The sequence below is a fragment of the Lactuca virosa genome, chromosome 4, assembly GCF_052849685.1.
Source record: "Lactuca virosa cultivar CGN04683 chromosome 4, Lactuca_virosa_CGN04683_v6, whole genome shotgun sequence".
In the NCBI taxonomy this organism is placed as follows: domain Eukaryota; kingdom Viridiplantae; phylum Streptophyta; class Magnoliopsida; order Asterales; family Asteraceae; genus Lactuca; species Lactuca virosa.
In genome coordinates this window covers 463,090,854-463,102,906 of record NC_136429.1, presented here as the reverse complement: position 1 = coordinate 463,102,906, position 12,053 = coordinate 463,090,854, and the positions used below count along the sequence as shown (strand labels likewise).

The 12,053-nt window shown below is 35.4% G+C and overlaps 1 protein-coding gene across 1 annotated transcript; it reads left to right on the top strand.

Annotated features, from left to right (window-relative positions):
• Positions 1–7,666: 7,666 nt before the first annotated feature.
• Positions 7,667–9,659, top strand: LOC145106809 (uncharacterized). Its single transcript, XM_079043739.1, has 4 exons — positions 7,667–8,668; positions 8,744–9,213; positions 9,290–9,431; positions 9,516–9,659. Exons 1-4 carry the CDS (start codon positions 7,667–7,669, stop codon positions 9,657–9,659), a joined length of 1,758 nt encoding a protein of 585 aa, XP_078899865.1.
• Positions 9,660–12,053: the final 2,394 nt, after the last annotated feature.

The following is a 12,053-nucleotide window of genomic DNA, read 5'->3' as shown; positions in this document are numbered from 1 at the left end:
AACATGGTTCGGGTACCATGATTCATAGCAGATCGAGAGGTGGTCACATGGTTTGAGTACCAGGACACGTGGCGGTTAGTGCTTCTGGTTTTACCGGTTATTCTGTGGTGATTGTCTAGACTGAGAGCAGATGTGAAAGAGTATGGGGCCAGAGGGCCATGATGAACGAGTTTTAGTGGAGCATCCCTTGAAAGGGAAATCTAGTTAGCTCCGAGGGATTGTTGGTGTGATGCCAGTTGGAGTCGCAAGACTCAGGGATGAGTAGGGATGGTGCGTTATGGGAGAATACGGTCTGGGCTGAGCGACCGGTCGATAGTGGAGATGTCATTTTCTGTGACCTGAGCGGTACTATTTCTGTTTCTGTGGGAAACAGGAGAGATATTGAGATTTTCGGTTTCCATCATTGGTGTCTTCGACCCATTAGTATGGTAAGGAAACTCACCTTAATGTTGCACGGAAGCTGACTAGGTCGGGATTCTAATATCCGCTCTACACAACCCTAAAACAGAAACAATTTCCTTAATTGCAACTCAAAATGTCCCAAAACCCCTAAAGGTCTAACTTGGTCAAGGACCAAGGTCAAAGGTCAAAGTCAACGTCCTGAGTTGACCCCAACTCGCCGAGTTGTCTCTTCAACTCGTCGAGTTTCCCTATTGTCTAATCAGATCGCGAAAAATCCCGTCAACTCGTCGAGTTCACCAATGAACTTGCTGAGTTGGCCAGGAATCCAACCTTTTAATGCATTAAGCTGTTTCCAACGGATCCAAGGGCCCCAAACCTCAGATGTCATCCAAAATGATGTCTAAAAGGTTAAAGTTTCCAGTTTTACCCTCAAGAACCATCCAAAAGGCGTCAAACTCAAACCCTAGGTTCTTTCAAGAGGGTCTTGACCCATTAAGCCCTAAAATTCCCCTAACAACGCCCCAAAACACAGATCTGATGTACCAAGGTTAGCAAACCACGTAAAGTTTCCAACGTTACGTACATGCATACTAGAACACACTCTAAGGCTCATTAATAACTTAATAAGGGTCTTATTGCATAAATGGGACATAGGGACCAATAAAGTTTGCAACTTTAAGCCAAGAGAGATCATGAAGGGGTCAGATCTAACTTGTCAACCCCTGTAATCCTCATCTTCTTGGACAACTCAACCAAAACCCCATAATCATGCTTAAACGTCAAATAAGGAGATCTAGATGAATACATGACAAGGTGACGACTTTATACCTCAAAAATGCTACCCTTGAAGAAGAGTTTTTGGATCTAAGGTCCTTCCTCCAAGCTAGATGCTTCCCACTTCCAAGCTCCTTTCAAGAATCACCAAAAACATCTCTCTTAGCTCACCACACACAAGCTTGCAAGATGAAACACGAATCTAGGGTTTTCTGGACATGGAGGCTGGTAAGGAGGCTAGCCAACAGGGTTTAAGTCCTTTATATAGGGTGCAACACCCTAAAATTAGGGTTTCATCTTTAGCCGCCAACTCGTCGAGTTGGATCCTTCAAATCTGCGGCCAAAAAGATTTCTACATGACGAGTTGAAGCTCCCCAACTCGTCGAGTTCTAGCACAAAACCTTAAAATATTGAGAAATGAATAATACATGGACCAAGCGTTACAATCAAACATCAGATCTGGAACATATAACCACAAAAAGGACCTCAAGGATCCATAAAGCTGCCATCTTTATGGAATCCGTCCACTCAAACTCTCCCAAACACGGAGAAAAATGTGTACAAGCCTATATCTGGAAGCGTAGCACACAAATATCAGATCTTGAGGACTTACAAGAGTCCATATATAATCTGTGCACCAAGGACACCTTCTTCTTCTTCTTCTTCTTCAAGACACCAAGAACACCACCAAAAGCTCATAAATGTCAAAAATGGAGGCTAGGGTTACTCTAGGTTGAAAGGGAGGTGATGGAGGCTGAGGGTGTGGAAATCCTAGTCATTACATCCGTTAAATAAGACCCAAATACCATAAAATTAAGGTTTTGCACCCTGGCGGCCACCACGTCATGGCCAAACTCTTGCCACGTCGTGGTGCGCATAAATGATGTGCATTTACCCCGGCTATGACCACATCGTGGTGCATCCTTCACCACGTCGTGGTCTCCACAAAATCCATAATTTAGGTCTTTAATTGTCATAAACTCAAGGGAATTATTTACTTGGAACTGGTGTTACAAGTCGTGACCATGGTTTTGAGAAATAAAAGTCTCCAAAGACCATCATGGAATGAGGATTTGATATTCGTAGTAGCCGAACCATTCGACAAACATCTAGTTTTAAGCGTGAAGGAGTAGATAGGAATCAAAGACAAAGTTCTCGAAAGGTGGGTAGCATGTTATGGTCTCTCCAGGCTCTCCAAGCATTGGGATTCACGATCTGGGATTCAAACCCAAAATCGATGAAAGTGTGAAGAAAACATGAGGATGATAATGATGAAATCGTTGTTCCATTTCCTATACATAAGGCTGATTTTGATTTTTTTTTCAGTTTAAAAACGAAAACTAAATGAATAAAAAATAAATGTAGGACTCCATGTGGGTAATATTGTCTATTAGACAAGTTTCTATCCTAAATCACATGTATACTACTAGTTAAACCAGGAGAAAAAAAATTACATTACTTTTTTTAGTAGGCCATTTACAAGTTTAAAGAGCTACAATGTATAAAAAAATCTTCACTGGGCTAAAGTGACATTAACATTTTATTTTTATTTTAACATAGTATTAGCTTATTACCTTGTTCCATGTCTAAACAAAATAATTTCATTGTAATCGTACTTTTTTTTGTCTGTTCAATTAGGATCAAGACAAATGGTAGTATATTATTCATATATGACATAGTGTACTATCTTATTGTATTTTACTATAATTTTATTGTATTTTTGTTGTCTTACATGAATTATTATTTTTACTGTAAGATGACTACATTCTTTATGTCTGACGAAGAGTATTATCTTAATACAATCTTATTGTATTCTTTCCTACTGACAAAATGTATTATTTTATTGTAATTTATTTTATTATGCATGTCTGACAAATGATATTATCTTATTGTAATTTTATTTGTTGTTTCTGCCTCACAGAGAATATTATATTAGGGTAATCTTATTATATTTATTTTATCTGACATATTATCGTATTGTAAAATTAAAGTAAAAGAATATAAATAATAATAATAATAATATATGTAAACATGGACAAAAAATTAATCTGAAATGTTATAGATATGTATTTTACAATATACAAGATACAACAATGTATATATAGAGGTGAACTCTACTAGGCGCATAGACTAATGAAAAACTCCGATAAGCTAATATATGCATTCTAATACTCTCCTCAACCTTAAGTAGAGGAGCAAATCAAATCGATTTTTTTAGAACATGTTTTTTGAGAATCGGTTAGTTAAAACTAAATCGCCGGTTAGGAATAAGTTTTTATTAAAAAAAACTGAAAATGGTTTTTTAACCGAAAATAAAAAGGTTTAAAGGCAATTTAGCTTCCAAAAAAATCGAAAAAATCAAAACCGGGTTTAAAGAAAACGAAACCGATTTAAAACCCATATGTATGCACCTCTAACCTCGAGTTTTGGAGCATAGGTTTTGATCACACCCAACTTGTTATACACGTAATGTAATGTTTTTGTGAACACATCAGATAGTTGACCTTTTTTGATATGGGAAGTTAAGAAGCTTCACAATCTCTTATGTTAGGAAACCAAATATATCAAATATGAATGTTAAATTAGAAAGAATATTACAAGTTAATGCTAGCCTACTTGGCTAAAAATATGTTTCTAATAAAGAGATCACGAGTTCAATCTCATATATTCGTAACTTGACGTTCTAAAATAAAAAGAATATTCATTTGATATGACTTAATAAAACCGTTTAATTGTTGATGAAATGTTTGAAGTACACCTGCGTATAATTAAAATAAAAAATGAAGTAAAAAATAAAATAAAACCACGGATCATTATTTTTGATTGATTAGAATATGTACAAGAGAATTTTCGGAAATCGAATTATGAGTTGCATTCCACCACTTGAGTCATTACAGTCCCACCACACGCAGTGTGTCACGTGGGATGGGTTTTCTTTAACAATAATATAAAATTTTACCCTAAAATTCAAGTGATTATTACTTAGTGATACTTCTTTCTTTTGTTTATATTTATCTGTAGTAAATCAAATTAAGCAAAAAAAATCTAATAAATAAAATACAAGTAATAAATCAGTTAACTTGAAAATTTCTTAGTGTGTCCAATTTCCAAATACTTAAAATATTTTAAATTACTTTTACTTCAAAATTTATATTTTTAATAATCTGGTTTGTGTAATTGTATTTGATATATTAATTATTATTATTATTAATGATAAAAACATATATCGACATGTAGACTTGGCCCACACCTATTAGTTCGTAACTATTAAAACATTCCTTCTGTCTATTTTACCATAAAAAAAAGCTTACATAACTCATACTAAAATCAAATTAATAACCTTTTACTTTACGAAGAATAAATGATTTGAGCAATTAGGAAATGTTTTATGTGTTCACGTGAAGACTTTTGTTTCTCTTATGCCTTCTCTCTCCTACAATGTATTGCTTAATTTACGGTCATTCGGTCACGGGATAAGGCCCTCGTTGTTGGAAGAAATAATAATTTAAACAACGGTGTACTACTACTAGTAAGTAATTAAGCTTAATACTTTATTTTTATAATGAAACATATGAATAATGATCATGAGCTTGTTCTTTGTTATTTTATACAAGTCTTGCTTTTGTCCTTAAGTTGAACTTTGGATCTCATCTCATGGGTGCACATTTGTATAGTTCGGTTAATGGGCCCAGAACCGGTCCATAGGTTTTCATAATCATAGCCCGGTTTGTTATTTTATACCAAAGTCGTAAACTATAAAATAAATAAAAATGCAACAATTTTTTTTTCATTTATTATTTTGAACACATGATGGTTGTGGTCAAGGAACATGTTTAATGTCTTTACCAATTAACAAATAAAATTTATAGAATAAGGGGTCGTTTGATAGTTACTGACTGGGTTAGAAGTTGACTGGGTTAGAAGTTCTGACTGAGTTAACTTCTGACTGGAACTTGTTATTTGATTTTGTATCTGACTGACTGTGCCAAATGACTATATTACCCTCAAACAATATTTTTATAACATTCTTTTGCCTCCTGTTTTCTTTTACTTCACCTGCTCCACAAACATGATTTTTATTTTGTTAAAAAAGTAATATACATGAATAAATTCAAATATTCAATCCCTGAATGTATAGTGCTTGACTTTTTCTAGTTCATGAGAGGTTTGGCAATCTTAAAACCAAATTATTAAGCTTATTATACACCAAATTATCAAACTTTTAGTAGAAAACAAAGTGCACAACAGCAGCAAAGCAACAATCCTTACGATTTAACCCTTTTGTTTGACCCAGAAAATGTCAAAATTGACATTGAAAGTTAAGGATAATGTCAAAATTGATCCAAACAAAGTATTATGTTCTTTTCCCTAATACAAATACATAAGCTGTCAATACAAAATAGCTTGATATGATTATGTGAATGAGAATTGAATTCAATAACAGGTAAATCTCTTTGATACATTACCTCAAACACACAAATACAAATACATTACCAATAAAGGTTGCTTCTCTTAGGCCAAACAAAATATTATGTTCTTTTCCCTAATGGCTTTCATAAGCTGTCAAATACATTCTCTTGAAGACTAGGCTACGAAATAGTCAAACCTTATAAAGGTTGAATGAAAAATACCAAACAATGTCTTTCTTCTGTCAATTTTGACCAATTTGCTTCTCTTAGGCCTTTCATCAAACGGTTTATGGGCATACATTCACACTGAATTAACACGACATCGACTATCTACAATTCCAAAATCATAGTTATCAGGAGATGAAATAAAGAAAACTGTAACGAATATGTGAATTATAAACTAAACTAAATAATTCTCACCTTCATAATTTAACAATACAATTGATCACTAACAGGAAAAACTTGAAATAGAACTCAATTGAAATATTCCTGGATGAAATCATTCAATGGTGTAAGCAAGAAGGGGAGAAAAGAAAGGATTTTTCCTACCGCTGGAAGGAGGCCGGATCTCAGGCGAAGGGCCGCCAAATGGAGGCGACCCAAGGCGTAGATCGGAGGTGGTAGGAGTCGGCGCACATGTCGTTGTTGGGTCAATAGAGAAGAAGCATTGTTGGAGCCTGGAGGTGTGATGATTGAGGGAGAAGAGAAAGCATCAGTGTAAACTAAACGAGGGGCAATCAAGGAGAAGACCCAGTCAGCTAATTTTTTTTTCAGGACCGGGTAAGTGATGGGTAAGAGATGAGATGACCGAGTAAGTGGTTTATATGTGGTTACCAAACGCCTGACCGGACCGAGTAAGTCAAAATCCTCTGACCGGACCGGGTCAGCACTAAATCAAACAGCCGCTAACTCTTGAGCCAAAATAGATAAAGTTTTAAATAAGTTTTGTTTCAAATTTATGCATATGAACACATGTTTTTGCATGTATTAAATAATTTCCAGAGATAAAAAATTTAAAGTAAGCATTTGATGTGCAGTTATAAGTATTAAACCAAATTATATATATATATATATATATATATATATATATATATATATATATATATATATATATATGTGTGTGTGTGTGTGTGTGTGTGTGTCTTGTACAAATGTAGGGGTAGCAACCCATGAGTCATAGCGCGCCACAATAAAAATACACGACACAAATAAAATTAGGATGAAATTAAAGTTCAAATTTTTGTTCATGTCAAGAGTAAAAAACATAAGGGAAAATGACTTATGAAGGTAACTAACTATTTCGATTGTCCACATATAGGTAATGTTCTTTTTTTGTTCTTATTAATGAAACCAACTTGTTATTTATGTTCATATTTAGGTAATATGACCGGCTATTACCTGTTTTTGCCCGTTTTAACCGGTTGCATCAATTTTACTCAGTTAAAGCTAATTACATGGATTCTTACGTGGCCATTACTCCCATTTCTCATTTAATTAGGGTTCGATACGTTCAATTTCACCATAATCACCTCCCGATTTTAGATTCGATTCACCAAATTGAAGATTATAGTTTGGAGTTGAAGTTATGTGTTGAAGTCGACTGTAAGATGGCGTCCCAATCATCTACAGGTAAGTATTTAACTGTAGATGTTCATTACAGTGGAGTATTTGCCCGAAATCCATTGAAATACTTAGACCTCGAAAAGATAACAGTGCGTGATGTCGATTTTGGAGGATTTACGTACAAAGAGTTTCTTTTGTGGCTTAGGAATTTAACCAATGGAAGTTGTGATAATGTGTACTACTGTAGTAGAAAGGAAACCTTGGGTGAGGGTATTATAAGAATCGATAGTGATGCTGATTATTGGGAGTTTGTTGAAGCTAATTATACTCCTGAAGCTGAGTTGGATGTCTACATTGACCACCAAAATGATCCAATCCTTGATTGGGATGAAAATGAGGTGTTATAAGATGGTAATTGGTATGACTTGGATGACAACGAAGAAGAGGATGACAATGAAGAAGAGGATCACAAGGAAGAAGAGGATGGCAGTGATGAAGATGATAACTTGGATGATATTATGGCATATGAGCATGAAGTTGATGAAGAAGTCCATACCTTTAACAAAACTGTTGGTGACGATTTTTTAAACAAACTTTCAGGTAAGCTTAGTGATGATGATCAACCTAATGATGGAAAAGATGATAAGGTTGTATTCCCTGTCCATGATGAGAATCAAGAATGGGATAAGATGGTGCCAATTCTAGGTATGAAGTTTGCAAACCCAATGCAATTGAAGCTATGTCTAACCAATTATGCAGTGAAGAATGGGTATGATTTGTGGTATGAAAAAAGTGATCATAACAGGTTACTGGTGAAGTGTTGTAAAGGTAAGAAGAACAAGAAGAATAAAGGTTGTCCCTTTAGGTTGTGGGCAACCTGGATGAGCAATGAAAGGTCATTCCAGATTAAATCTTTAATTGATAACCACAATTGCTCAAGAGTCTTCAATTTTGGGTCCATTGTTACCTATAAATGGATAGGGAATCATTTCATGAATGAGATACTCCAGAAACCAAAGATGAGTGTGAGGAAATTGAAGGCTAAAGTTAGCAAGACATTTAATTTGATTTCAAGTGTGGGACAGTGCAGAAATGCAAGGAGGTATGCATTTAAGGAGATAGAGGGTACTTTAAAGGAACACTATGCTAAAACTTGGAGCTATGGAGAAGAGCTAAGAAGGACTAACCCTGGATCAACAGTGAAGATGGATGTAGATGCCATGCCTGATGGAGCCACTTACTTCTCAAAGTTCTATGTATGTTTAAAGGGTGTTAAGGATGGATGGATTAAAGGTTGTAGAAGGGTAATTGGACTAGATGGCTGCTTCTTAAAAGGTGTTTGCAGAGGTCAGTTGCTTGCTGCTGTAGGTAGGGATGCAAACAACCATATCTACCCTCTTGCTTGGGCTGTGGTTGCAGTTGAGAGTAAGGAAACATGGAAGTGGTTTGTTGACCTTAACCTTGATGACATTGGAATGGGAAATGGACATGGGTTGACATTAATATCAGACCAACACAAAGTAATGATTTTATATGCTCTCTTTATTTAATACTTAATTTATATGAAGTTTATGTTTTGTTTGTAATGCTGACAGGGATTACTTGAGGCTGTCAAGGAAAGGGTACATGCAGCAGAGCATATACAATGTGCCATACACATATGTGCTAACTTCATGAAAAAATTCAAGGGTCAACAGTTCAGTACACTTTTCTGGTATGCTGCTGCTTCTACTACCCAGGCTAAATTTGAGCAACATATGAATGAAATCAAGAAGATAGAACCACTTGCATATGATCATCTAATGGAGAGGGACCCTAAAACTTGGAGTAAAGCATTCTTTCATACTGATAGGGCATGTGATGCATATGAGAATGGTGTTTCTGAGAGTTTTAACTCAATCATTGGAGCTGCCAGGAAGAGACCTCTAATCACTATGTTAGAGGAAATTAGAATTTATGTGATGGAGAGACTTTGTAGACAAAAAAGTAAGGGAAGTTCTTGGGGAGACTTAAATATATGTTCTGCCATTAGACTGAAATTGTCCAAGATTAAGCAACTTCAAAGGTTAGTGGTTGAATACCTTTTATATATATGTCTGACATTCAATTGTGTATACTTACATTTAAGTGTGTGTGGACAGATTTTGGAGAGTTGTACCATCTGGTTATCAACAATTTGAAGTGAGACTTTTACAAGATGCATATGCTGTAGACCTTGGTAAGAAAACATGTGGATGTAGAGGCTGGCAATTAACTGGTTACCCTTGTGTACATGAATATGCTGTAATTTCAAACCTCAATAGGGATCCAGAGGACTATATATCACCATGGCTGACCACAACAATGTTTTGTGATGCCTACATGTAGGGGTGGTCAAAAATATCCGCATCCGAAAATCCGATCCGAAAAATCCGAAAATCCGATCCGAAAATACCCGAAAAATCGGATATCCGAAAATTCGGATACCCGAAATTTGGATATCCGGTTTTTCGGATTCGGATACGGATATAAAATGTGAAAATTTTGGATATTTCGGATATCCGAAATCCGAAATATATAATATAAAAAATTATTAAAAATAGTTTTAATGCATTGAGTTTTTTCATTTGAAATTCAAAAAGACAAATTATTAACATTTTTACTTGGTACGCAAAGTGAGGATGGTATAAATGTTACCTTTTTTATGTTGATTTTAGTAATTTGAGTTTGATTTCTCAAGATCTTCAGGTATCATGAGGTCACTTGCATTTAACCGGACCAAATGAAGTCTTATTATACCTAACAAATGCACGGAAACGTTCTTGTTCTTAGAGGGTTTATTTTCTTTATTTAAAACTAATGAAATTCGGATATCCGGTTTAATATCCGAATCCGTATCCGAAATTTCGGATACGGATTCGAATATCAAAAATCAACTATCCGAATTTTCGGATATCCGAAATTCAGATATCTGAATTTTCGGATATCCGGTTTTGAACACCCCTACCTACATGTACACCATTAAGCCACTAAATGGTAGTGATATGTGGCCTGATGTGGATTACATCAAGCCATTGCCTCCCAAAAAGAGAAGGATGCCAGGAAGACCATCAACAAAAAGGAAAAGGGATCAGATTGAGAGTGAACTAAAGGGCAATAAGCATACAGTCTCAAAAAGGGGAATTGTTATGAGATGCAGCATATGCAGAGAATCAGGGCATAATAAAGCAAAATGTCCTCAAAAACCAATTGGGGAATCATCTAATCCAAAGCCAAAGTCAAAAAATAAAAAAGCCAACAAAAAATGTATTTCTCCTCCTTTACCTTTTGATTACAATATAACAGCTTCTAATTCTAACATTTGAATTATTTCATAACAGGTAAAGTGAAGGTTGAATTGAATCAAGACGTTGATGTGGAAAGTGATAGTGACAGTGAAGTTCAAAGGGAGTCTGACAGTGAGGTGGAGTCTTATGAAGTTGATTTTGAAGAGGATAATCATACATATGAAGATGTAGACCAACCTGAGGTTGAAGCTGAAGAACAGGTTGAAGTTGGAGGGGTTGAAGAACAGGTTGAAGCACTTGTTGAAGTTGAAGTTGAAGTTGAAGAAGGTGAATACCAGGCTGCAGTTGTAGATCAAGTAGAAGTTGAAGCTGAAGGACAGGGTGATGGTCAAGAAGGTGAAGAACTTGAACTTGAAGTTCAAGATCCAGTTGGACAAGATGACCAAGGACAGGCTGCAGTTCAAGATCCAGTGGAAGATGAGCATTTGATGGAAGTACCAGCATTTCAAGTTCTACAGGGAAAGAGAAGAAGGAAACCTTCAGAAAGAATCACAAAAATTCAAATAAGAAAGAAGTGGGAGGGGAAACAGGGGAGTAGTGGTGAAAATCCAATTGAATTGGAATAGAAATTGACAATTGGTTATTTTTTGGCATCGACTGGGAATCTTTTGTCTAGTAATATTTGTAACTTTTGGACTTGTGTCTAGTCATATGTGTTACTTTTGGAATCTTGTGTGTACCTTTTGGCAGTAATGCATGTGTAACTGTGTTAAATTCCAATGTTTTGTAAACAATGTTTCCTGGGAATCCAATGTTACATTCCCATGTTAGATTATATTACATCCCAATGTTTCAATGTATACCATTCCAATGTTTAATTATTTTTCATTCTAAAAATGTAACAAAAACATCAGAAGCAAAAACATGTAACAAAAGTTCCATCCATTCATTACATACATAAGCATACACAATAACAGGTGGACTACATCCATCCATTACCAATCAAGTTTCAATCATGAACTACATCATTCAACCCTAATACATCATGAACTACAATCAAATCAACATTTTCACATACAATACAAATAACAAAATCAGTGCCAATTTGTGAGTAAACAACTTCCACTTGACTTTGTCCAATTCCTGTCTATTAACCAAATTGATGTTGTTTTCTTGTTCGATCTTCATCCTACATATGCTGATTTCATTCTCCAAAGTGCAAATTTTCAAGATTAAATTACAGCTTTCTTCTGGTTTCCTCCAGTAAGGCTTTCTTCCATCTGTCCTCCCTTCATCCTCATCCAGCCATTGCCACAATTTATAGCTTGGACTTTTTCCATTCTTGAAGAAAAATTTAAAAATGTTAAATTAAAGGATGAAGAAGAAGAAAGGGTATTCAACAAGATGAAGAAGAAGAAAGTTGCAACGTATTCAACAATACTGATTACCATCGAGTTTTGACAAACTCTAAATTTTCTTCCAGGGTTGTCAGGGGTTCTTGAAGTCTTCACACGAGATGGTAAGTTGCAATCACATGGATGATCAGCTTGAAATTCATCTTGTCGTTTTGAAGAATAAGATGAGGAAGAAGAAGCCATCGTCGATCTAGGGTTCAAAATCAGGGGTGTAATTGAATGAC